Below are 27,487 nucleotides of genomic sequence, written 5' to 3' on the forward strand. Positions count from 1 at the left end.
AGATGCATCCTTTTAAGCCTAGCAGTTCAGGGTTTCCAGTCCACCTCATGGCTCACTTCTCTAGTCTGTACTTCATCAGTTTGTGGTTCTTGCAAACAAATTTCTCTGATACTTTGGCAATATTTAAGATGCGTGTTACATAAAAAGCACTCATCTGTGTTCTGTGCATGCTGTAGCATTTGGCCATCTCAAAGAACAACAGTAATATTTTAATTAATAGATTATATATGTGAAATACACATAGAATTAGGCATTGTGTGAATGTGAAACCTGTGACCTCCTTGGGACAAAGAACATGCAAAGCTACAATATGTATTTGTATGGGAACTGCTGAATCACGGCCTGAACCTCTGATTGATCGCCTGAGACAAGCAATGAGTCAGCCATGGGACACAGGTGAAGGCAATTCACCTGTGCTGCTGGAAGGGGTGGAGCCTGGCTCCTACACCCATTTAAAAGCTGACTACCAGGGGGGAAGGATCTCTTCTTTAGATCCCCTCTGCTGGAGTTCTGTAAGTGAGCTCAGGATATGGGTAAGCTTTTTATCTATTCTCTTTTTGTTATTATAATCTGCTTTGCTAAACTCTTTTGTTTATTTTGTAATTATAATGTCTTAATATTCATTGATTATACAGTATTTAAAGCATGTAGAATTTTTTTTTTTTATCCTTCTAGCCTCATTTTTAACTGTCTTCTTCTACAGAGATCAGAGAAATGATCTATGCAAGGCATTAACAAAAGCAGTGCATTTGGTAATTTTATGTACAATTTAAAAGTTGTGTAAGATTTTGCAACATTATTCACGGTTCACTTCTTAATTTGAAAAATCACAGATGCTAAAATCAAATTTAAGCTCCCATTTAGGAATACCACACTGAAAACTGTATGAGTGGATGAAAAAGTGAATATAATGATTGCACCAAAATACCGTGGAGGAAGTTCTTTATTTCTTTCCTGTATGATGCCTCTCAGTGGGGTATTTCTAAAGACTCGTGGTTTGAATTTCATGGAATACAGTCAAGAGAGAAGACGGGGAGGAAACAAGGGGAAGAGGCTGAGCTGACAGTGCAGTTTCTTTACAGTGACAACCACATGTATTCATAAATATTTTACAAGTGCAGCTTTCATACTAGTAAATTTAACTGCCATGTTAATGCAGCATGTGAGTTTATAACCTGGACATTTGCATGTAATGAATATCCAGTATTCTGCAGATGATGACAAGTAAAAGGTTTGTATTTTGAAGGTTTCCCTTCTGTAGAGTGCTTTCTAACTGTACAACTGTGTTATATGGCAGCTGTTCTTCTTGTATAATACTATGAGTCATCAATTACTAATTCTGCTGAAAGATGTCACATATATACACTTGATGACATATTCCATGCTGTCCAAGAATGGGGTAGAATGTTTTTGTATCCAAGAACACCGTAGAATCATTTCAGGAGAGCTGCAGAAAAAGCTGCATGCTTTTTACATTTGTTTCTTTTTGCTATTAATGCTACACAGCTTCTAAAATGAAAATGATGAAAGTAAATGTCCTAATTGGAGCCAATTATGACCAATGTGACTGCTGCTAACAATCAGAAATATTATCAGGATTACAAATGACACTGTTCAGCATTAAGATTGCTTTCTACAAGTCAACATTAAAATTAGTGGTCATTTGGAAAGCTCAGATATTTCAGCAATGGATCTTTCTGCTTATTTGGATAAAACAGAAAGAATGACAAGTAGAATTCTAAAAAGATGACATTGCTTAAGGGCAGACTAGAGATGAAAAAATGTACGTGGTCTGGAAATATGCGATGTCCACCTAACTACACTGGACTTGAAGAGGGCAAATGCCATGATTGCTCTATAGAGTAGAGGTGCTTTGTATTAAATTCCTTCATCTACCTTCTGGACTCTGACATTATAATGACAGAAATGAGGAAAAAGTCAAGGGGAAGGCAATAAAACTTCTAAGCTGGTGTGAAATCTGGTTTGCCCTGATCCTATATTGAAACTTCTTTTAATCTTTCTCATGTATTACATGTTTGGCTGCAAAACCAGCCCCATCTCACTTGCTGTCATGTCTAGAGAAGACTAAGCCAGAGGCAGAGGATGTGGTTTGATTAAGATTGTCTTACCAGCAGCCTCTGCTGATGGCAGTTTAAAGAACTTTTGAGGAGAACTTTTCCATCTCTGACATATTCCTCAAGCAAAGTCAATGAGCACAATGCAAGTCCCTATATGCATGTCTCTCTACAAGCCAAAGGGAATTTATCCTCATGGACAAATGCTTCTAAAAACCAATCTGCCAGGAAGGCTAACAGCTGGCTTCTTGACTGTTTTCTTCTAGAATCCAATCCAACAGATACGCACCAGTCTGATCTGTCCTATAGCAAGTGGTTAGGTGGTGCTTGTTAGATGAAATCACATTTTTCAGCTAAACAAGCTACATACTACAAAATTCTTTTTTCACTTTTGTACACAAAAACCACATTTCTCTGCAGGCTACTATAACCGAAATCACTTTGGATTTGCTCGTATAGATGACTTTCATCTGAAGAGTAAGATCCAACAAATTGCAGATCCTTCTTTCAATTGTTTCTAACAAGAGGAATAGAAGCAGTCAGGTGTTTGCTACAGTAACTCAGGGAAATTGCTTTAAAACTGATTGAATCAATTTCCCTTTATCTTGTTACCTCCAACCTGAGCAATTTTAAAGAATTCTAGACAAGAAACTGCAATCCATGACTGACATTATATCCATACATTGCTCTCTTTCTTTCTGTTCCCAAAGTTCTGTAGCATGTCCTGCTGGGCTGAACCTAACAAGACGGGGATGGGCCCCCAGAGAGGACATCCCTGCATGCAGGAATGTGAATTTCAGCAGTTGCCTGTAAGAGCTCTACTTTTATTGTCCACTTTGCACTGTGTGTATCTCTGTTTAATTGCTTGTCTTCTAGGTGTAAGAACAAAAGACAGTAAAACATATTTAGTGCCTGCTATCTTACAAATGCAATTAGATATAGCTGTTAGGAGGCAGTGAGCAATCCATAGGTCTTCCATTAACACATGCTTACGTCAGGTACTCCCTAAGTGTGCTGATGAGTTAAAAAACAGAATGGAAAAAATACGTAGCATATTCTTGATTCCCCCTTGTCTTCTGTGCCTAGACTTTCAAAAATTGGACTTCTTAGCACATAGGATACATTCAATAATATATTTCTGTGTCATTTAAATGACCATAAAAACATTGCATTAGTCAGTCTCCAGCTTAAAGAGCATGTCTCCAAATATTCCAGGAGTGGAGGAGAAATGTTGTAGCTGAATGGCCTTCCCAATCCCCCCAAAATATCCTCCTGCTCTATTTTTTTTTCCTAAAACCTCTTAGAAAACCTTTCTGGATTTGATTTATTTTTCATCCCAGTCACAGATAGATACAGGCAATAAGCAATACGCCCTCTGCTTGCTCCTTTCCAATCTTGTATGCAGAGTTATTAATCTTCATAATGTTTCTCAGACAGGTCTTTGTTCCCTAATGACTCCAGGTACACCTTTGGGCATATTGGTAGGCAAAAATCCTGGTATTTCTCAGGACAGACTTCCCATAGTTCAGTTTATGAACTAAGTTCTGAATGTTTATGTAGGCACCGATTCAAATTTGGACCTAAATGTTTAAAAGTAGTAGGCAGCCACTGCCTTCAGTGTTGCATTGTTTTAGATGTGTTTTAGGCACTTAAGATTTTAAGTTCTGCTATAATTCAATGTCACTAAAGTTGCTTAAGTCCATTTTTAAAGTTGAACTTAGTCATGCCAATCATTTATACTAAAGATGTACATGAATCAATGCCAAATCCTTTCTAAAATGGTACAGATATAAATACAGGCCATGCTGCCAATCTCCAGGCTTCTAGTGATTTTGTTTTTCAGAAAAATACCTTCCAAATGTGTCACTGCATTATAAATAAGCCATATAATTTACAGTAACATATATCACTAAGATCTAATGCATCATCGCATCAGATGGCCATTATGCAAGGTCAGCTAGCTGTACGAATTTACAAGGTTTCTGTTCCTCTTCTGAAGTACAGATATTGGTCTCTGACAAAGAAGCAGCAAAATGTGTCTGGGTAGTGAAGATGTTTCAAAATGATGTGAATAGTTCAGTGTTTAAAAAGGAGATTATGACGTCCATTTAAAGAAGATCAAATGACTGCAGAATGATTGTCTTATCAGCTTTGTTTCAAGACAGTGATTTTGCATCTAGAAGCATAAGTTGTGCTAAATAATAAGCAGACTTGGAGAATATTTTAAAACAGATAATATTGAAACATAGGTTCTGCTTACTCTATTTAAACTAATTTGGCATGAAGAATTTTCAGCAATGCACTGTAAGAAAAAAAACTTTGGTCTTTGAATTTATGAAAGGGTAAGCATGAAATTTTTTACCTTCTAAGAATACTTTAAAGTTGTACTGTCTATTTCCTTTTGTATTAACCAATGATCACAGAGCAAGCAGGGGAAAGCAACATGTTATTTTCATGTGGACAACTAATTACATTTAAAGACAAATTTGTACACAGAATTTTAGATATATTTTTTAATTTATCTAAATTTTTAATTTGTCATATCATCTCATAATGACAATAGGAATAGGAAAAAATACATTTCTTGTCATGGGCACATTAGAATGTGGTCAGGCAGGAGCTATCACAAAAACAGGTGGCAATTTTATTAAAATTACAGATAATATGTTCAACTTCAAACACGGAACCTGAGAGCAATTCCTGCAGGCAGCTACTGTCCACAGCTTTCTGCAACGGCGTCGCTTTAGCAGGACGACATGACAACGTGGTGTTGTTGGTGCTATGTTTTTTTTATCTATGTACGTACACAATACTTTATGATTTGGTTTCAACCTTACTTGAAATGAGTAAATATTTTTCAGACACTTATATCCTTGAAGATCTCATGAAGATATGAAGATGAGTAGGGGTAGAGATCCCATACATTCTGGATGAAGAACATGCTGAAGAGTGAATACAAGAGTTGTATGGCATAAGGGACTCCACACTGGACACAGCAAGATCTTTCATACATGCTCAGAGCTCATAGCAGATTCTTGTCTTGTGGTTGGCTGGTTTCAGTCGTTCAAGTTCTCAAACATTAAATATTTAGAAAGCACAGTAATAGATTTTGAAGAAGATTAGAGTAAATCTAAGTAACTACCTGCCCTCCCATGTCCTTTCAAGATCCACATGATGCAGAGTCCATTGCTTGGGAGCCTCTCCAGCCCAGTCAGGTCATCAGGCTGGCAGCACTTCCCACTTGCCTGTGAGCAGGTTTACTCTTTGGCACCCAATACCCAGTCACTGAGATATTCCTTACCATGAAAGCAAATCACCATCTTTTTTCCTTAACTTCCCCCAACAGATCACTTTAAAAAAGAGACAAGTCTGTGTATACAGAATTTTTAATTTATCACTGGTGACTATTTATTGCCCTTAAAATTCTACAATGACAGTCTCTTAACACATGGTAGTTGGAGATTTCCTTTCATCAAGAAAGAAAAATGACCATAAATGGTTCTGTTTCTTTAAAACTACTGTGGTATTTGACTGTTGCATTTCACAGGCATGAAGAAGCATATTTTAAACAAAAATAATAATATACTCTGATGAAATATTTCCGTGTGTGTGTGTTTAAAGTCTGTGACGTGAACTCCATGATCTGCAAGCCCTTGCCTGGGAGATCACAGATTCACCACTACTTTACTGTTTGACACTACTGTTCTTTCTCAACTGCTGAAATGCAGCAGTCCCTGCCTGGAGTATTATTTAGAGTACTTTAAATCAGGAACTAATCTGTGCAACAGAAATGTCATCACGATTTGTTTTATTTGGGATGATCATAATGCCAAAAGATAAAACTTCTACATAAGAATATATATCACACTTTAGAATGTGTGCATTATGGAAACATGTGGTTGGTACCCACAGGAGAATGAACTTAATAATTTTAAAAAAAAAAAAGCTTAGCTGTAAACATGGAAATCCTTTAATTTACTTGTATGATATAACGTACCTCTTAGCTGCCTTTCAACTCTTCAGCTGGAATTTGGTGCAGAATCCAGCAGGTAACAGGGGACTCTGCCCATGTTTAAGTCCCTTTTGTGAGGGTGATCAAAAGTTAAAAAGATTGCAATTAAGATCTCATGATCTGAAGATACGTGAGAGCGTCTTTAGAACAACAGTTTTGCAAAGCTGCTGGATGCCTCTGTTCCTAGGTGTTCATGATCATCTTCGTGGTTCCTGCATCACAGTGGGGTGAGTGCTGTAGATAAGATTGCAAGTATATAAGGTACTGCTATTTATATGCACCCTGTGTTGTCTTATTATAGGTGCATGTAACTTCTTACTAAGCTAGGGGAAAAGAAATGCCAGCATTACTCCTTAGTCCTATTAATTAGTATGAGAGAATGAATTAGTTATATTTATTAAAGTCTGAACCTCTGCAAGAAGGCTTTCTTTCAGCGTGCTTGATATGAATAAAATTAATGGGACAGTATATTAAACAAACTAATATTTGGAGATAATTTTATAATTTTCAGTACACGTTTCAAGCGAACTCTCACAGCTCTCATCTTCGTCAACAGTGTGATGTCCTTGGCTGAAGCGAAGAAACAGCTGCTCAATGTACTTTATTTTAGAATTAATGATTAACTTTTACCTCCCTACTCCTGTTCCCAGCGGTGGAATAACACTTTCCCTAGAATTTTTCAGTGTTTATCTTATTGCTTAGGATAGTTAAAATGGGAATGCCTTTTTCTCTTGTGAGCTTAAGGTCCCAGTCAGGTTGGTTCAAACCAGACTATATTTCATGCAACAAAATATATGGGACCAAAATCAATGTTTAAGGATTGCTATTAATATTTAGCTATCATTCATACCTTTATTAATTACCTCTTCCTCTTCAATACATTTAAAGGAAATGACCACATTTGAATATATTTCCCTGCTCCACTCTTCTTTGTTTGTCATATCTCTGCAACTTTGCAGCCTCGGCAGCAGGGCAAGGACAGGAATCCTGCCAAGGAGCACTGGGATAATCGGAGGTGCTGAAAGGGAGAAGAAAGGTTGCAGCGTGTCCAAGTCATGCTGCTCCCTCCTTTCCATCTTCATTGCTCAATATACTTTTCTGCTTACTGGTTTGTAAAGGAGAGGATCTCCTCATGAAGAAAGTTTTCAAGTGGAAAGCTACACCAAGCAATTTCTTCAGACTCAGACTGTGTTTCATTTACAGAAATGCCAAGGTTGCTATTGCATCAATACTTCTCAGTAGTTCACTTTATTAGGCCCCACCTGCGAAATAGAAAGGAATAAGATTATTGAAGAAAGCTTGCTCTCACTTGACAGGTTTTCAAGTAACAGATCTAATTATCATGCCATAAACTGACAATTTCATGGGATAATCCTCTGATAAATACTGTGTTAAAGCCAACACATTTTCTCATTATGGCAATTGGAATGGAAAAAGTATTTTCCTTGCCAAGGGCACATTAGAATGTGGTCAGGCAGGAGCTATCACAAAAACAGGTGGCAATTTTATTAAAATTACAGATAATATGTTCAACTTCAAACACAGAACCTGAGAGCAATTCCTGCAGGCAGCTATTGTCCTCAGCTTTCTGCAACGGCGTCGCTTTAGCAGGACCACATGACAACGTGGTGTTGTTGGTGCTATGTTTTTTTTATCTATGTATGTACACAATACTTCATGATTTGGTTTCAACCTTATTTTAAATGAGCAAATGTTTTTCAGATACTTACATTCTTGAGGATCTCATGAAAATATGAAGATGAGTAGGGGTAGAGATCCCATACATTCCGGATGAAGAGCACGCTGAAGAGTGAATACAAGAGTTGTATGGCATAAGGGACTCCACACTGGACACAGCAAGATCTTTCATACGTGCTCAGGGCTCATAGCCAACCACAAGACAAGAATCTGCTGGTTTCAGTCGTTCAAGTTCTCAAACATTAAATATTTAGAAAGCACAGTAATAGATTTTGAAGAAGATTAGAGTAAATCTAAGTAACTACCTGCCCTCCCATGTCCTTTCAAGATCCACATGATGTAGAATCCATTGTTCGGGAGCCTCTCCAGCCCAGTCAGGTCATCAGGCTGGCAGCACTTCCCACTTGCCTGTGAGCAGGTTTACTCTTTGGCACCCAATACCCAGTCACTGAGATATTCCTTACCATGAAAGCAAATCATCATCCTTTCTCTTCATCTGTCTTCTTTGACTTAGGAGTATCTAGAACTAAATGTCCAGCTTGATACCATTATTTGCTCTCTTTTCTAGAAAGCTGGCAATACGCATGGATTGTGTGATGAAAGAACTGTGCTTATTGGCACTCCGTTCTCACCATGTATAGACAAACAGGTTACAGGAATTCCCCTTGTTAAAAATGTGTGTATCTGGTTCTTCTCCTATAGCCCTGCTTTCAGAAAAGCCATCTACTAAAGATTTTCGTTTGTTAATGTTAAGAAATAACCAAAATGCTACATGTAGAGGTGACAGATATTGATAGAAAAAGGGCAATATTCTGGGTGATATAACCTTAGAACTGCAGGAGGCAATAACACAGGAAACAAAAAAAATTTTGCCACAGACTTCCTGAAGTGATGCAGTCTGAATCTTCTCCAATGCCATTTCCAGCATCTGCTAGTATTTGTATGATATGGAACTTTTTAAATGAAACGTTAGCAGTGTTTTAAAGGACTACGCGTGAACATGGTCTCCTCTGTTGTTATTGCTGTCCAATTGCGCTGCTTTTGTTGAAGAAGCTCAAGGAGGACCTGGCCACACAGGTTTTAATCTGAAGGTGTGGGCTGTTGAACAGGACTGTGCTGTGAAACGCTGATTAACTGTATATATTTAAAACTGTAATACTATTCTAGTTCTGAAGTTTCTGACCCTCAGTCTGTTTACTTTTGGATACATCACTTGTGGTTTCTCTGTGAAACAATATACCTGCCTGTGAATTGGTATTATTAATAGGTAATTCACAACGGTTGGTTAGTTTAATTATATTATGGGTGAGCAAAGATTTATTGGGCAATTTGAGAAAGCATCAAAACCTTTTTAACCACACAGCACTCATATAAGCCAATTTTTATATTCAGAGCCATGTCCCATCAGGACAAGAATGTGAAAATGAATTCAGATGTCATGCTGTTGGTATGGTTCAAATGAGGAGTGTTCTAACTTCTCACAAAGCCAGCTGGATAACTGCAAGGTGCAGGTGTTTCCAAGAATACCTGGCATGGCTTATGAACACCGGACTATTTAGCCTCAGGCTTCCTGACCAAAATAGTCTCCTAATACTATGTCAAGATGAGAAACACATCAACTCATAGAATAATTCTTAAATGTTACTATGTCAGAATGCGGCAACTTCTTGAAGAAGTTACTGATAGCTGAAGTGGAGAAAGAAAAATACCGAGAGAAGGTTACTGTATATAAGCATGTCAAGTGTCAATCTTATATACATAAGGCATTCCTTTGGATCGTTTCTCTACAGTAAGTTGGCAGTGCTTCTGGACTGAGAACTGTATTTTCCTGTTGCTAGCTGTTGCCATGAGTTTACTGGAAGCACTGACTCATGCTTAATTAGTGGTGCCTCGGGTTACTTTTATACTGTTTTTATGTATTTGTAGCATATGCTATTTTTAAGGTACATAAAATTCTTCCAAATATGTCATTTTGTAATATGGCATAGTGATTTTTAAGATTCTGAAATTCAAAGAAAATATCTTTTCAATATCTTTTTTTGACTTAATTCCAAGCAGACAAATCTATGGATGATAAGCTTTCTTCATGTAAGTCAGTTAATCAAGTAATGGATTGGCTATTATCTAATACATGGATTTGGCTCCACACCTAAATTTCCCAGAGATAATGAAATGATACCTACTAATATGATTGCACAGCTCTTCATACTGAAAAACAAAGCAACGTGTTTTTTCCATCTGAAGGGAGAGCAGGAAAGTGTTAATGTCTTAAATCCATGACAAATCTCAGTGGAAAACATCTTTGCTTGTAGTGTTTGTTCACCACATGGTGCACGCCTGAAAGAGTGTTAAATCAGCAAAACTGCTGAATTTGAAATGTAGGGAACATTTATCTGCCTCTGAATTCAGTTATGCTATGTGCAAAGATCCTGAGTAGAATCTGATAGTGTAACAGCAATGTGGAATTGCATATTAAACATACCTAACCTGTCATTAAAAACCTCTAATTACAGCCATCAGATGAGTCCCTGTGCTGCTACTTGTCATGTTACTCGTATATATCATTTTAATGGAAGAAGATAGTATTTCTGATTATGTCGCTTAATGTACAATATATGAAAGTTATGGGCCTGAACCTGTTCCCATGGAGGTCAGTGACAGTTTTGCCATTGTCTTCAATTAGAGCAGGATGTGGCTTTATGACACTAGAGTTTCATTTGCATTAATTAATTTACTTAGTAGGTAATGAAAAACTTGAAAAAAAACAGCCCTCTGGCTCATGACTCTGGCATAGTGCTTAATACTTTCATTAGGAATAATTGCACTGATAAACTTTTAAGCAGAAGCAGTTAAGATGGATCAGTGTATGGGGCAAAATCAAGCTTATCAGCAGTTGACTGAGCCTGCCTTCTATGTTCCATGCTCGTTTGCTTTTATTCTTCTCTGACTGGGGTGTAGAATCTTTAATGGTTAGTAGTGTAGATGAAAGTGCAATATTTTCAAACTTTGGGGATTTATATACTTCATATATCATGAAGGTATTGGCTCAGCAAATTCCATAGAACTAGTAGATGAGTTTTTGTGTCTGAAAACTCACTGGGGAAGGCAAGAACAGATAGGTAATGAGGTACAGTGGTTTTTTCACATCATGGTTGAAGCTGGAGCAACATATGTGGGAGAATCCATATAGATATTGCTAAAAGCAAACACAGCTCTTTGGAACTAAACTTCTATAGCGTGCTTTGATTTCTAAAATTAAAAATAATACATCAGCCTCCCAAGTTTTTTATTTTTTAAGCTGCTAACAGCATCTGTTATGCTAGCAGCAGGCTTATGTCTGAGAAAAACAAGAGGCTGTAAAAATGATGATGGAACCAAACTGTCAGGAATGCACTATGACAACCAGTCAGCCATAGGGGATGTATGTGAGTTTCAGTCTGGGACTGAAGAACTAGAAGGAATCCATACATACCACCTTGCACAGAAAGGTTAAGAATCAAATGATCTGCCAGTGAGCTAGTACTGGCCAGAGGACTTCGTTGTCACTTGCTGAAGGAGTGGGATGTGGATTTCTGTGAACTGGTTGAGTTTAGCATTCTGCCACATAATTTCTGTGTTACCTTGGCAAAATGACTTCTACTTCTGGGTGCTATTTCTACAGCCTGGGGACAATGACTCTTCTTTACCTTGTAAGGTTTTTGGTTGTGTTGGTTTTGTAAGGTATTTGGCTATTGATGTGTTGAGAGAACCATGAAGTTGAGAACCGGATCAATTGAAAACCCGTCAGTCAGAGCTTGAAAACACATCAGTCTCTGTATTTGGAGCTTTTTATTAAATTAATTAAAAAAAAAAAAAAAAAAAAAAAAACTGAGAAAATATTAGCTTGGGGTCTGCTTGCCTCCTTTAGCATATTGCTGTGACTGCCTTGGAATATTTTTAGCCAGGCAAGCTGTAGTTCACGGACATTATTGTAGAAATACTTGCTGAGAAAAGCTGTTTTATTAATTGGGTAGTCTCACTGTAAACCATGTGATATCCCAGAAGACACTTTATAAATAAAGTATATTTGCATCAGGAGTTTTTCAAGGTTCTCCATTTTACAAAATAATAATTCACAGCATAAACTAAATCCATCATGGTGAAGTTTATCAGTTGAGCACTTTAATAAAACAGGAATAAATGCAGTTTCTAGAGGAGACAACAAATGCTTCTTATTTGGCATGATACTTTACATATTTACGTATCATTTTAAATAAAGTAATTGATGATATTCCTCTTCTAAAGAAAAGGAGTTTGCATGGCAGGAAATGAGCCTATACATCTGCCTAACTTTGATCAGCCCTGAAGATGATTTTCATCTATGTTTCCCAGAAACAGTGATGAATTCAGACTGCAGGAACAGCTATTTCATTTGAAATTTTATGATATTTTCCTGATTTGTTGCTGCTTGTGGCAACCCCCTAGGAGTAGAAAAAAGAAAAGCAAAAAAAAAAAAAACCCAACACCTGAGAGTGTAGCAAGGAAAAATGCTGAGTTAAGCACACTCAGGTAAAAGTTCATTCATGCTGTTTAAAAATCAAAGGCGGAAAGCTAGTGCCTAAGCATATGATAAAATAATATTAGTTAGTTAGACCACAGTTTGTCAGATATTCATTTTTTTTAGGCTGATGGAAGCACTCTGAGAGTACATTTAACTTTTTAAAAATAAAAAATAACACAGTAGCACCTTTTAAATTTTTAAACTCAGCTTACTACCTCACCAGCATTTGCTGGAAGGCTCTCAGCTCTTTGAGTGATTTTTAACAGTGTGTTTCTTTGGGAAATCCCACTTGTTTGGGGAATTCTATGCCCTTGTTTCCGTTGAAAGACTGACAATTCAGAGGCTGCCAATCATAATTCTGTAGCTTCTTACAGGAATTTTATTTAGATTGTACTCTGATTTTGCTTCAGTTCAGTTTTAAACCAAAGTAACTCTTTTATTTCCCCTGTGATGGGAAACTGGGCATTACAGAAAGGTTTTGCAACTCTTTGGAAACTCCTTTTTTCCAGAAAATGTGTTGTGCTACTTCTACAATCTACAGATTGAAACTTTAAGAGGGGGATTGCCCTGCTGTTCATAAAGCATGTGTTACCAGCAGAGGGGAACACTTAAGCTGGCTTTAGGCTTCTAACAATTACAGTCCATTTTACTCTGAACCTCCAAAGGGACAAGTTTTGTTTGATTACCCAAGGAAACATGTCCTGCTATTTTCTCCCTAAAATCTAATTGCTAATATCAAACAAATCTGATATAGAGATAGAGACTTCTGATATCAACTTCTTAAAAACTTCTTGAAAAGCAGATGCTGGATGTAGGACAGAGTCAAGATAATGATGCCATCAAGAGGACTGCCACGTAGGCTGAGCAAGTAACTATTCACTCTGGGCTGCAGGCTGGACAACCAACAGAGGTGTGTTGCCAGTCCAAACTGCACCGCAATTCCTCCAAATTAACCATAGAAAATGCTGCTTCCTCCTTGTTGAAAGAATAAGAAGGCTGGAAGGAAAAAAAGAAGGCAGGGGCTCAGACGATGCTGGGCATCTTGTGGCACAGGGGGCTCAATAGGTATTATTGAAGTAGGAAAGTGATAAAGGATATTAATAAAGAAATTAAAGGAAAAGTACTTTGCATTAATATAGTTACTGATGGTATAACTTGTTTAAAACATGAGTGGATCCATTATATCATAGTAAAGGGGCAAAAGAACTAAGAAGAACACTGAAAGTTACTATCCTGGTTACCTAAATTTTCTTCCACCTAATTTTCAAAGAATGAGGGAAAAAACTGCTTTTACTTTTGGCACAAGGAGACTATAATAGGACATGTTTACTCACCTGTGATTTATTAAGACTCTAAATTACTCCAAATTATTCATTTGTTATCAAGGTTTTAAAGGGGACAAAAAAAGTTCATGTAAAACATTTACTATTATGTCAAACAGAACTTTTTTTCTCTACTTTCTTCTTATCATTATCTTCACATCATGCTCAGCAGTAAAAGATCCATGAGGCCATCTCTACACATCTTGGAGAAGAAAAATGGGGAGAGGAAGGCTCTTCTTTCTTTTGACATTTCTTTTTAAGATGTCTAAGAGCAAAAGGCTAGGTCCAAATAGGAACAGATGGATTTAGCAAGAGCTGAAATCTTGCAACTCTTATTCAGCTAGCTATCTCTGTACTTCATTGGAGTTATTTGCACAATGAACAGTGGTGGTCTTTTTTTGCGAGGCTTGGGGAGTTATCTTTGGCTCACTTTAGTAGGTTTTAGCAAGACAAAATGTCCACTGAAATCTTATCCTTGTGCCAAAACCAACTTTCAGGATGTTCAATTTGAACCAACTCAGATGGAAAGTCACCTCAAAACAGGATCTTAGTGAAACTCTGAGCACGGTGCTATAAAAACTAACGGGTGCTCAGGTAAAAAGAAATGCTTATGCAAAACTGTTCCCTACAACATGTCGTGTTTAGAAAACATCACTCAAAGTTATATTTACTATCCCATAGTTTTGATTGCATAAACACCAGTCTTTCTTTTCATAGATAATTCTTAGGCAAAATTAGACACTGCTGAAATGTCTTAGAGTATAAATAACGATGAATGATGCCTTCTTTAATCCTTATTTGAAGTTATGGAGACTTCAGCATTAAGAAAGCCATAAACAGTTGTGAATAACCAGCAACAAAACACCAATAGTCCTGAAGCTTAAGCACTTAGTCATGATATGGCCCATAGTAAATGATCCAGGGAAATCAGTCCCATTCTTTTCCATATCAGTACCTCCCTGTGATCTTCAAGCTAGGAAAATATGGAAAGGGAAGGGAATGACTTGCTTGTTTCTTGACATGTGCTCTGAACCTGTTGGAAAGTGCTGTCCTCATGCTGAGGTCCCAAATCATTTCAGATTTAAAGGAAGCAACATTGAGAGCAGCACAGCACAAACTTGGGAAGTAACTAATCTGGCAGATCACCTTCACATGAGAAGTACATCAGTTTTGTAACTGAACATATACAATGGTAACACCAAGGCCTTCAAACTATGTAGAAAAAAAAGTTGTTGTAGCTATTTTCATCATACAAACCTTTGGTATTCAAAACTTCTATCATTTTTTCCACAACTGAACAAAAAATAGTGCAACCCAACTGTGTGCATAACACTTGAAAGCTTCAAAGATTTTCTAAGTAAGATGCCAGTAAAAGGACAGCAAAGTACGAAACCTTCATGAAGATGGATGGTGAGTAGAGGAGTTGTTACCCCAAGGATTAGTTCTTATTTTGCCTCAAAGTTAATTTAGAAACTTATTCTTCAAACAACTGCTGCGATATCCTGAATATATCTCTGACTGTGAGTAAATCATTTTAACTGGAGCAGTAGTAGTAAATCCTAACAAAACATTAATTATGTTTTGCTAGAGGGCAAAGGGTACAAAATATGTTTTTCCTCTTTTAGAGACACCACAGCTTTTCTTCAGTGCAGTGACCGCAGCCAAAATGCATAGAGTTGCCATATTTAGTGCATTGTCTTTCAATAGCACAGTTTTCTGATATATTTTTTTTTAAGCCAGAAGTTTCTGAGTTTCTTTGTAAGGAAAGTGCTTCTGTAAAGATAGTCTGTTCTCCTTGCATTTGACAACTAGATACGCATGCCAGAAATCTTTGCCAGACACTGCTTAATGTGATTAAATAATTAAAAAATATAAATATTCCAATTATTGACTAGCTATTTTGTTTCAAAACTGCTAAAAGAAGACTGACAAGCAACAAGGGATGAACAGATAAACATACAGCATAGCCTCAACAAGCCTGCTGCCTGCCTTGAAATAGTGCAGGGAGCATGCACTGCAATCCAATTATTTTCTACTAAAAGACATGTATAGAACTAGCAGCAGCTGCACATAGGTTCTATCTGTTTCTTATGCTGGAATCTAAGTTTTAAAAGCATGCCTGGAGTGAAGCAGAACCTTTTGTGGAAAAATGCAGGATTTCCCAGTACACTGAACGTGCCAAATTTCTTCATGGTGGCAAGGTGGTGGTGATATTGCTCTGGAATGGGAAATTTTATTCCTTCTGCAGCTGTTTTAGTACAGGCTCTCTGCAGATTCAGGTAGGCTTCTCATCACGAATTCCCTGTTTTCATAGCTCTCCCCACAAGGAAAGACAATAAACCTGTGTGCATTCCCTGTGGCTCTGCTACCCAAACATCAAGAATCCCTGATCTACGAGCTTGATTAAGCAAGACAGTAGGTCTGGTTTAGATGAGGTATAAGCTGTGGAATTCTCAGAAAACAGGCTGAAATGGCTGTGAAGCCAGACATGTTTCAATGAAGGAGTCTGTTTTGAATTATGCTTCCTATTAGCGGCAGATTTAAAAATTAGGGAACTAAGGGCAAACCTGGAACTTAACAAGGCTTTAAATAGGCCTGAGTCATAAATCTTACCAACTGTATGATGGGCAGCTCTTCATTGCAACAAGGAGGACTTCAAGGAAAAAAATAAGTAGAAAAAAACCCCTATAAAATAGGGAGGATGGAAAATAATAAAGGTAAGTTATTCTTCTCATTTTATTTTCTGAAACCCCAGGGAAGCTCATACAAATGGTAAACATATGGAAAAAATTATCAGGAAAAGTGATCTTAAAACAAAGACTACAACAGAGTTCAGGTGACACCTTTGACTTATTTCTGGAACAGAAATGGATGGAGCTATAAAGTCAACATAAGAAAGCAGGATTAAAATTAACCTGGAGAAGGGCAAGCAAATTAAATTGGAAGCCATTTTCCTGTTCCTCATGGCAGCTTCCCAAAACTGTATGTATGAAATGTGTAATTTAACATAAGCCTGAGGAGCCCTTGTTGTTAACTAAAGGAAATTAATCAAACATATTCTTGAAATAGATGAGTAGTGGGTATTTATACAAACACAAAAAGAAAGATGTAGATATACACATAAGAACCCAGATTCACATTCAGGTTTATTTTGAAATTGGAGAACTAACATAGGAATGATGTGCAACATTATGCAGGTCAGTTAACTGCTTCACTTTTAATCAAGATGGCCATAAAATCAGGTAATAAAGCTGCAATGCTTTGAAAACCCAGATGTATTTGAAAAGAATTGTGCTATATAATCAAAAGGGATGTGAGAGGTCAGGAGAATCATATAATCTAACACTGTGTCTACAGTGCAGATTTCTGCGGGCACAGCTACATCAACCAAAGAAAGGAACTGTTTAATATCAGACTGATACAGATGTACTGCCAGCTGGGATTAATATAGGTGTACTGGTGCAAAGGAGACATTTTATAAATAGTATTTTTTTTCCCATGCCTTTTTTATTTTTTTATTTTTTTTTCCTACACTGGTAGGATATACAGATGTGCTCCAACACAAACATTTTCTTTATTAACAACACAGATATAGCCAAAACCATCAAGGTCACAGAAGCACATGTTAGGAGTTTACTTGAGCCATTACTACACTAAACACATGACATCACTGATGCATTCCAATACAGATGACTAGTGATTTGCTGGCAAAATATAACACAGCTGTCCCTGTGAGCAAAACAACCCTTCTACAAAGTTGGCTCCTATTCAAAGCTGGTCCAGCTGTGTTGCTCAGTGACCACACCTCTGCCCACCACCAAGAGATCTATCCCAAGCACTTTCCATTTCTTTATGTGTGCATGTCATTTCCTCTCCTCAGGTTACCTGGCCTTACTGTGCCAGCTGCAGCTGTTGGGACACAGGCAGAGCTGAGGCAGGGTTGTGATTTGCTCTCTACAACTATCTGAAAGGAGGTTGTAACAAGCTCAGTGTTGGCCTCTTTTTGCAGATAATAGATTTAAGTTGGACCAGGAGAGGTTCGGGTTGGATATTAGGAAAAAAATTATTCTCTGACAGAGAAGTAGCGGTGCCAATCTTTACCGCCCTTCACATCCACCAGCCAAGCCACAGGCATGGCTCAGCCCACTGCCGGCTCCTAACCATTCCTGTTCGTAGAGCCGGAGGGAACCCGCCCTCAGCTTAGGAAGTACGGGACAACAAACGGACCAATCAGAGAGCGATTTCCGGGCCTCTCATCCAATAGTCAACCTCTCGCGTGCCGCGGGGCGGAGAGGAGTGGACGATCACGGCTAAGCGCCATGCTCGGTTCTGGCAAGAAGAGAGCGTCCGCACGGCGTCCTCACGCAACACGACTTCCGGCACAAGTCACGTGGACGGCGATGCCTCGTGGCGGGGCGTTGCTACGGGGGACACCCAGCAGCGGCTGTAAACATAGGGACGGCGGAGGCGCACGCGCGGCTCTAGGGGGCGGTACGCGGCGGGCGGGCGAAGCCCCGCTCCCCCGGTATGAAGCCCCGCCTCGTAGCGCGAAACCCCTTTTTGCTCGAAGCCCCGCCCCGGCGGCTCTAGGCCGTGCCGTTGCGGCCGCGGGGCGGGGTTGCCGCTTCCTCCCCGGTGTGGCCGAGGCCGGGGCACGGCCGAGGCGAGTCGCCCGCGGGGTGTGCCCGCCGCCCGCAGCATGCACGGCGCCGCTATCCCCGAGGACGTCTGCGGCCTCCTGGCAGGTACGGCGAACGGAGGGAGGGCAGGAAGGAGGGAGGGCTTCCCGGGGGGCGGGCGATGGGGGGCGGGCCATGACTGGCCGGTGTGGGCCGGGGCAGCCCCCGGCGCTTGGTAGCGCCCGCTCCGCGCTCCTCGGGCGGCTTCCTCCTTCTTCCGGGACGCCGCCGCCGCGGGCACTAATGCTCTGCAGCCGGAGCGGTGCGGGTGGCCCGGCTGCCGCCTCGTTCCGTGCCTGTTGGCGACGGCGGGAGCGGGTGCGGCGTCCGTCGCTCAGCCCGGTCGGTAGGAGAGCCAGTACTCGGTCGAAAAGCCCCGCGGTTCCGTGCTGGAGGCCGGCGGCGTCGTGGAGCGCCGAACTGTTAGTCGGTGTGCCCGAGCTCAGGGCCGGGCTCGCGGCGTGGCCGCGCGGCTACGATGTGGCTGAGCGCCGCGAGGAGAGGAGAGGTACTCGTCGCCCCGGCAGTGCCTTAGGAGGCGCTTCGAAGGCGTCAGAATTTCCCAGTGAGCGGGAGAATCTCTCTTTTGAGAACTTCTCTTTCTGGTACGGGAACTTGCACAGTTCTGTCAAAGCTGTTCAAGTTAGCTGTGCTTCTGAAAAGCTTGTCTTTGGAAGGAGTGCTCGGCTACCAGGCCGGGCACCCCCTGGAACTTGGTGCAGCTCCTCGCCTTTGGGCACAGTTCAGTTCTTAAACGCATTGGTGGTAAGAGTTGGTGCTGAACTGCTTTGTTCTTATCTTGCATTCTTATCTTGTAAGTACCTCTGCCAGCTCTCCTGAAGGGCTGTAGTAACCACTGACTGTAAGTATGTTGTTTGGAGATCACATTCTCTCTGTAGTAAAACCAACGGGAAATGCCACTGGAAGAAAAGGAGAGCTTCTGCTGACTTCTTATCGTGGGCTGGGTTCCTAATTAATAACAATGAAAAGGTTAGCCTTAGAGGCTTTTACCTAGCCCTTGTAGTTTCCATGGTGTTAAAGTATTTCCAACTTGGGGTCATGTGAAGTTTTCATTTGTGTAAGAGCTACTTCACTTGGTGAAGTTTCTCTCAGAAACTTCTGGAGGAGGATGGTATCATGCAGATGATAACTACGTGGTAACTCCAAACTGCATCTCCCCTATGCACCTGGCCCTGTGCTCAGTTTCATCCAGTCTGCTGTGGAAAGAGCAATAAAGAAGTTGGTGTTCCAAAGTGGAGGTGGCAACCCCTGCTTTCCCTCAAGAGGGGGTGTGCATAAACTCATTGCAATCAATAGCCCAGGTTATACATGGGTATCCCATGGTTGTACAGTGGGTGCAGCTTTTCTGGAAAATTAAGACCATTTCATCAGTACTGTCTATAATACTGAAGTCAGTAGAGTGGGATGATTTACCAGTGGTCTTTAAATCTTTTTCATTATTACGGTATCCCAGATGCATAATAAGTACCTGTAACTGTAACAGAATTTTTCACTTAACTTACATTCACAAGCAATTTTGTTTTGGGACTCAATGCAAAGCAGAAACCTAGCAGAGTGGAGATAGTGAGGAACGAAAAATGGTTTGTAACTTTAAATCCTTATTTGCAGAATTATCAAGAGGAAACAAATGTAGGGATAACTGTGGTTATGCAATGTAAAAATTCAATGATCCTATTCTGTTTTCAAAGAATAAAGGTTTACTTTATAAAGTTAGTGTGTTAGCCTCTCTTTTTTTTTTTTTTTAATGTTACAAGAAAAGTTGTGTGGAAGTTAGAAATTAGAGTAGTTCAGTCTCTATGAGCATTCTGGATACACTTAGGTTCTGGTAATCCTTAATTATACAGTGCCCTGCTTCTTCTAGCCCAAACTATTAAAGTACTGAAGATTTATAGTAATGGAGGGAGGAAGAGAGCTGTGTAATGGCTTTACTATTCATTAAGCAACTCCTGTACGATACAAAGTCTGCAATGAATAGATACTCATTTCTGCATGCTCGTCTTCAAGCATGCTTCTTAATGTATTATTTTAATGGCTCACAGGTATTGATTCAACACCTCTTTGATATGAGGGAATATTGTTTTCCCGTCGCTAAAATTAGTGTAATAAACAAGATGTGATCTGGGGTCACAAAAATAATCAATGGTGGAACAGAAGTGGAATTGAAATTCACCTGCCTCCATACTGCCCTGGCTTCTCTAGAAAATAACACTGGTCAGATGTCTCTATTCAGTGGCCATTAGAAGTGCCTGGCACTTTTTCATATCTGTCAAGAACATGCAGTTAGTGCCTAGCACCATGCATCCTATTTTAACCCAGTTTTCACCTGGCAACAAGGCAGTTGCAGATTAGAAATCTCTTGAATATTGTACTGTTTCTCACATCCTCAGTCTTTTGCCTGTTTTTTCCAACTGCAGCAGCAAGCAGAGCAGTGATCATATGGACTTCTTTATCCCTGCTTAGCCTTGATTGATCGTTGGAGTAGGGTCCCCCCCCCATGCTGAACAAGTAGGGGTCCTACTGGAAAACATGCTAAGTGCTCCTGGAGTTAAACATGGCGATAATGGGAATAAACACACCAGGGGATGAATTAGAGTTGCACAGGAAGCTTTCTGACTTGAGAGTGCTTTACTTTGAACCCAAACAATATTATATCTTTAATGCAAAAACAAATTCTGTCACACGTGCTGGCAGGGTCACTGTGGCTGCATGTCAGTGGCGCTGAAATGTTCCAGGCAGAAGCACAGCTTGAACTCAGGGCTAACCACATCACTTGGAAGAGGAGGAAGCTGTTTCTGTGAAGTTGAAGGGGGAAGGTCAGTGAGGCAATGAGCTTATTGCAGAGGTTGTTGGGATTTCACAATCCCGAGCTCTCTCCTCTGCCTTGCTTAAGTAGCAGGAGGGGAAAAACTGGGGGCAGAATCAGGGTCCTCTGGTGGTGGGTTGAACTTTGAATGGAGGGAGAAAATCATTTTGCAGCTTTCTTATCTCCTGCTTCACACAGGGAGGTGTGAGGTAGTGTGTGTGTCATTTCCTTCCATGTCTCTGTACCTTCTAGATGATGTCTTCACAATTTAGTGGGGGAGGCCTACTGTGCCTCTTCTTCTTTTGAAAAGGTGCCTTCACCTTCAGTTGTTTGTTCAGAATCTTTTGGTGGGTGTTTGGCAGAGTGGGATGTTGCTGTGTTTCTTTCTTGCAGTCCAATTATTATTGGTTATGTATGTTGTTGAAGGCCTGCTTGTTTTTATTTTTCCTTGCTACTTGATGCACACAGTAAGCTTTGGCTTTCCTTAGCTGAGAGAGATTTCAGAGGCTGCTTTCTTCACCAGAGGCATATTTTTTTTCTTCCCATAATGTAAATCAGACTGGTTCCTTCAGTCGTTTTGATTGGGATGTTGTGGAGATTGAGTTGAAGGAAATGAGAATAGTTTTTAAAAGTTTTTGATATTGCTATGATCTGTGTATATGTTATAGCATTTACATCTTTTACATCTTTTTCTCTAACCTTTGTAAGATCCATAATCTGTTCTCCTTTCACATTTCACAAAGTTTCTAGTTTCAATCTTCTGCTTTCATAGACTAAAAGTTTTGAAGATTTTTCTTAACTAGGAAAATGGAACAAAGCTTTCTTTAGCCCATATAGAGTTGGGTATAAGGTTCCATATCTGTTTTTTCTTCTTCGTCTTCAAAAAAATCCCCCAGCAACCCAAAGCTGAACAAAAACCTCTCTTCTTGCTGTAGAGACTGTTTCCACCCAGCCATCATTCAGTTTCTTTAAATACATAGTCATATTGTCCAGATTGCCTTATTTCACTGTGACTTCTCTAAATTTGTGCTTGTATTAGTATTTTTGTACCTGCTCGTTTAGTTATATCCTGAAAACAGCGTGCAGAACTGAGCAAGATGAGAAAGCTATGAGATGGTGGATCCAGTGCATAATTTGAGAAAGTTTTGCTTCCCTTTCATTGTTGTGCACTACACTAGTTCTGTTTACCTCTGATGTCCAGAAGAAACTAACAGTCCTTTTCGACCTCCTAGTCAGCTGTTGCTGGACCTGCTCCTTATACTCCTGTGGTAAGAACAATCACCTATGGACACTGTAGCTCTTCTTCATTGCCTGGCTCATTTTTTTTTTTTTGTTTTAAAGGACGGTCTTGTTTAAAACTTACCTCTTCTATGGTTTAAAGTATCCTTTTCACATTTCCTTGGCTTTCATGAATGCCTGTGCTTGCTGAAGAATCTGAATTTGCAGGATAAACCAGAGTGATTATAGTAGACATCTTCTAAGTAGACAGGTATTTACAGCTCTGGTAATATATTTGTGTTCGAATAGTAACGGAATAAGAATAGAAACAGCGAAGTGAAAAACTGCACAGAGGCATTCCTGGTAAGAAATAACCTCCAGTGATTTGAAACATAGTTCAATTGTCTCTGCCATAAATTTGAGAGTAAGTGTCATATATGGGTGATAAAAATGGCATAGGCTATTTTTTATATACTCGTTATTCACTTAGTTTGTCTTTTTCAATTAACGTGGAGTCTATCTTTCTCATCTGACTGGGTTTACGTTTCTTTCATAATCATATGTCAACAAACCACAATAGATGCAGCATAATGTAGCATACAGTGTAAATCTTTGGGTTAATCCTTAACATTTTTTATTATAGTTCATTTGGAATCACTTTGTAACTTGATCATGATTTGTACTGGTGTGGTTTTTTCAGGATAAGCTTAATGTGTTACAGCTTGGTCTTTTTTCACCTCTTTAATGGAAAGAGATGATGTTTGACTACTTGGTCAAAGAGATTATAGTCACTGATGATAATTTTATTTAATTTAAGAGCTATCTCGTTTTTACTTTTATGTTTACTTCATTTGAGGAGTCTTAGCAGCTTAGGTGTACTTCTGGTTTCTAAATCACTAACAGAAATTGTTGAGTGTCAGTGTTTATCAGTGCATTCACTGTTGGTGGCAACAAGGCCAAGTAGCCTTGCTTTTGGAGATCAAAGGCACAACAGTTTTCAGAGGCATTCCTTTCCAGGACTTTGTGCTCCAATGGATCAATGTGATTATTTTTAAACATCCTGGAGTCAGTCACTTTTATTTTATGTTTGTTCCTGTATATGTGTATGTATATATCTCTTTATATACAGATAGCTAGTTAAGCAAACTGGAGAGAGGTGTCTGAATATAGAGGAGAGGGCAAAAGCAAGGTCCTCAAATGTTTCTTGCTTCTCAAGGAGCCAGATTTATGTGCGAGGGGACAGGCAGTCACAGGTATTGCTTGGTAATTTGTCTCTGGGCCTGCTCCATATTGATGACTTGTACAAGAAGCTTGAAATCCAATGGATTAATTACTTTCTAATGCTATGTTCTGTATAGCTGGAAGATAAGTGGCAGTCTGTTTGGTGTTGCTTGCAACTGAGAAGTGTATGTGCACACATGTGCCTAGCTTGCAGCTACCTTCGGGAATAAATGTCCTGCCTTCCAAAATTCCCTGGCTTTGGCCAGCTCCTGGCTCTTCCCATCCTTAATGTTGAAGGAGGGGGATTAAAGGAGGCTGGTGCTCTGTGCATTGTTCTGCTGACCTGCCATTCCCTCTTGGTGTGACTGGGAGTACATCTGCCAGGGGACCCCATGCAGCTGTCCCTCATTGCATAGCACGTGTATGTCCAGCCGTGTTTGCACCAGCTCACCTAAAGGTGTGTGTGCACTCCCTGCCCTGTGAGTGGAAGCACATCTGTCAGTGGGATGAGCTCATCAGGTGGTGAAGGGGTGACTTCATTCTGGTAATGTCTCACATTCTGGTGATGTGATGGACAATGTTTTGGTTATCTGCAGAAGGTGGGGAGAAAGGAAGACCCAGGCCATGGTCTGTGAGAGCCTGTTTGGTCCACCTTGACACAAAGGTTCTGTGCTAAGGATGTGTGTTCCTTAAGTACAACTGATGATCCCTGTGTTAAGGATGGTAAACAACAAAATGGTAGGATTTATGATTAGTGCTCTTAAATGCAGTGCTTGCTTTGGATTGAAAGTCCACAGTGTTCTTTTGAAGATGTCTGATTTCTGTTTTTATTAAAGGAAATAGCCCTAAAAACTTTAAATGTGAAAAACTTGTGATGTTGTCTCTTTGTAATTGTTGAAGCAAGGAGAAGCACTGAGTTGTTTAACAATGGAAATAAAAGTGATCAGAAACTTTGTTCTCTGAAGAGGAATGCTGCTGAAAACAAGGTGGAAATGACCTTTCAGCTTTTATTGGTTGTCTGAAGAGGCCATTGAGCCTTGAACTACATGAGGCTGTTGAAGAGTACAAAACTTTGCTCTTGTGACTTGTCATTTGTTTGCAACCTGTATTGGCAGAGCAATTTGTGAGAGGATCTTATCAATTGGATCTTTCAGTTCTGTATCTACTATTCATTTCTGTAGGCAAATAATTTCTCTGGGGTGTGGTTCAGATGGAGTTGAAATGAGCTTTCTGAAACAGATCATTAAGTACTAGATTCAGGCGGTTTAGCAGTTTGACATGCAGGCTTAAAAACTTCTAGAAATGTTGAACAGGTTTCAAGATGTATTTCTCTTTGAAACTCTGTTATTTTCAATGGAAACAGTTAACTGAGCAGCCTGGTCTCTGGCAGTAGTGTGCCCTCTGCAATGTATGCTGTTACTAAATAGCAGCTAAGTTTGGTAGAAACAGTGAATGGGGATGCATCATTTTGTTCATTCATTGCTGGGGAACCGATGAGCAAAACTGCTTTTAAATCAGGATCCTGTTCAAAGAGGGGTGTTTTTCATTCATTTATTTATTTTGTGTGTGTGTGTTTATCATTAAAAAAAAAAAAAAAATTGTCAATGAGTCTACTGGAACAGAAAGGAACTGCATTTACACTCAGGTTCTAATGATTAGTGGCTTAAACTTTCATTTTTTGCACAACTTTAAACTAGTTTAGAGGGGGGAGAGAGTTTTTGATCATCCTAAAGAAGGAAGAAGAAATTAGTGACTAGAACAGCCTTGAGAAATGGACACATTTTGCTGCTTCTGTATGATATTGTGTCTGAAGTTCACCATATGAGACTTGCATCTATCACACTGAAGTCCGGAGTTCTGTTCTTATTCTAAGTTGAATCACTTTGAAGAATGCTGTAGGCATTAAGTGAACAGTCTTTTATGTGAAGTCAGTGATGAAGAATTCTGTGAAAGCTGGGACTGTTTCTCATATACTCAGGGAGGTGTACAGGTGGTGAAGTAACAATCATAACTTAGATTTTCTTGCTTCTTGTCCAGAGGAGCTTATGATAAGTGGCTCATCCTATGTGCATCTGGCACATCAGGAAGGGATTTACAATGCTAGATCAGGAGATGGCTTGAGCAAGATGTGCATCATTCTGTGTAATTGTCAGTAGGAAGTAAAATGCGTGATATGATAATGTGGTATTTTCAACTATATTGCTGCTTAGGCATACTGTTACAGATAGATGCATGTCAAGTCTGTCTTCATATTTTGGGGATGTGATGAATCAGGTTATGTTTATGCCTTTTCTGAACACACATAAGTGACGGCATTCCATGGTGAGTATGGTGTATTCTGTCTGGAGCCATGTAAACTTCTGGAACTTGTTTTGCAGTCTCACAGGACAGGGAAATCATCGGCATCCCAGGGATGTTTTATCTGTAAATGCTGCTGTTTGTGAGGAGCTTGTGTATGATTGCTGTCCTTCTGTTCATCTCCCTTTCCTCCAACTTACTATCTTCTTTTACTGGAATATGTGAAGATCTACTTTTGCCCTGTACCTCTGTGGCTGAAAATTCTGCACTATTTCTGCTTTTGAAGTCCAAGCAGAAGAAAAGAGGCGATGTGATCAGTCCTCAGGATTTTTATCTCAGCAATGCATCTAAGCTAGAACTGGTAATTCTTCTTTATGACAATCAGCCTTGTTTCTTTTCCCTTCCATCCCCTTAATTTTCTCAACATTAGTGGTTATAGAAAGCTCTGATAATCAGTCAGAACCTGAGATGGTGGAGTTCTCAGCCACTTCTCAGTTTTGAGCTTTTCCTTGAGATTGCAAAGCCCACTGAATTTAAATGGAGACTTCAGAGGCAAAGTTTGGTCATCAGTTCGTGCCTGAAGATTGCTGTGTAAGCATCGCTCCTTATGTATAAACCCAAGTAATTGCTCTAAACTTTCACATGTTGCTGAAATAAAACTTAGAAGCAGCTGTCAGATTTTTAAAATAAATACATAAAAGTAGGAAGGAACGGATACTTAATCACTATGTCCCTTCCAGAGAGAAAGGTTTGTCTGTACTGAAAAATGCTGTTGGTTTTCATTGAACAAAACCTCTTAGCAGTTTTGGTTTCTGCTCTCAGTAGCAAAAGTATCAGGCCTTTTGACCTAAAGGTGGTTTTGTGGCTGGCCAAGGTTTTGTGACTATATGGGCCTTTACTTGCTCCCTTGATCAGAAATTAGAGTCCTTGGAATTTATGAAGATGTGTAGATTTTCTGTATGTTAGAGCAAAATGTTTCCATGTGTGCTTGGCTTACGGCATAGAGGCTGCTGAGGGATGAGTCTGGAGGATTCATTAATAGACACTCCAAATGCCTTTCCTTCTGGCCTTTTGCAGAAGCTGTGACGCAGAACTGAGATTTTCTTTTGTCTTTGGATCTGCTTTGGAAAATGTGTTGGGGAAGCTTCTCTTTCTGTCTTACAGGGAGTGGGAACATACTGTTGTTTGGAACTCTGAAAAGATTAAAAAATGTTGTTATTGCCACATCTTGTGTAGACAATGAGTCCATCTAAGTAATAATACTGTGGTAAATTATTTACGAAGTGTGAAATCTTTGTAATGGCTATGCTAGTGTTTTCAAAAAGTAACTTTTGACTTTCTTGCAACTTGAAAGGAGAAGAGTGACTTGTTTCTGCTGAGCTTCTGATCTACAGAGAGAGAAAAGCAGGCGATTCAAGCTTTCAGTTAGGAAATCTGCAGTAAATATTAACTTAATGTTTTTGAAATGTGATTTGTTGAGTGTGAACATTTGAGTGCTTAATTGCTTTTGTATTCTTATTGTGGAACATCTCATCTGATTTGAGAAGTTACAGAACTAAAATAGAACTAGCCATATCTGCTTGTATGTACACAGACTATG

At 39.5% G+C, this 27,487-nt stretch overlaps 1 protein-coding gene and 1 long non-coding RNA gene across 2 annotated transcripts in view; both read left to right on the plus strand.

The window, feature by feature from the left end:
* The first annotated feature begins 496 nt into the window (after positions 1–496).
* On the plus strand, positions 497–5,929 carry LOC122189790. The gene is made up of 3 exons (XR_006181970.1): positions 497–533; positions 2,786–2,884; positions 4,937–5,929. It is a non-coding gene; the product is annotated as an uncharacterized LOC122189790 (long non-coding RNA).
* Positions 5,930–18,308: 12,379 nt separating this feature from the next.
* SKAP2 (src kinase associated phosphoprotein 2) overlaps positions 18,309–27,487 on the plus strand; it is a 109,984-nt gene continuing 100,805 nt past the window's right edge. The window contains exon 1 of the mRNA XM_042888834.1: positions 18,309–18,392. Within this exon, the coding sequence (XP_042744768.1) occupies positions 18,347–18,392 (46 nt within the window). The 5' untranslated portion in view covers positions 18,309–18,346. The remainder of the gene's footprint in view (positions 18,393–27,487) is intronic.

The sequence above is a fragment of the Lagopus leucura genome, unplaced genomic scaffold (assembly GCF_019238085.1).
Source record: "Lagopus leucura isolate 7727_CA_CO unplaced genomic scaffold, USGS_WTPT01 Super-Scaffold_100157, whole genome shotgun sequence".
Lineage (NCBI taxonomy): Eukaryota > Metazoa > Chordata > Aves > Galliformes > Phasianidae > Lagopus > Lagopus leucura.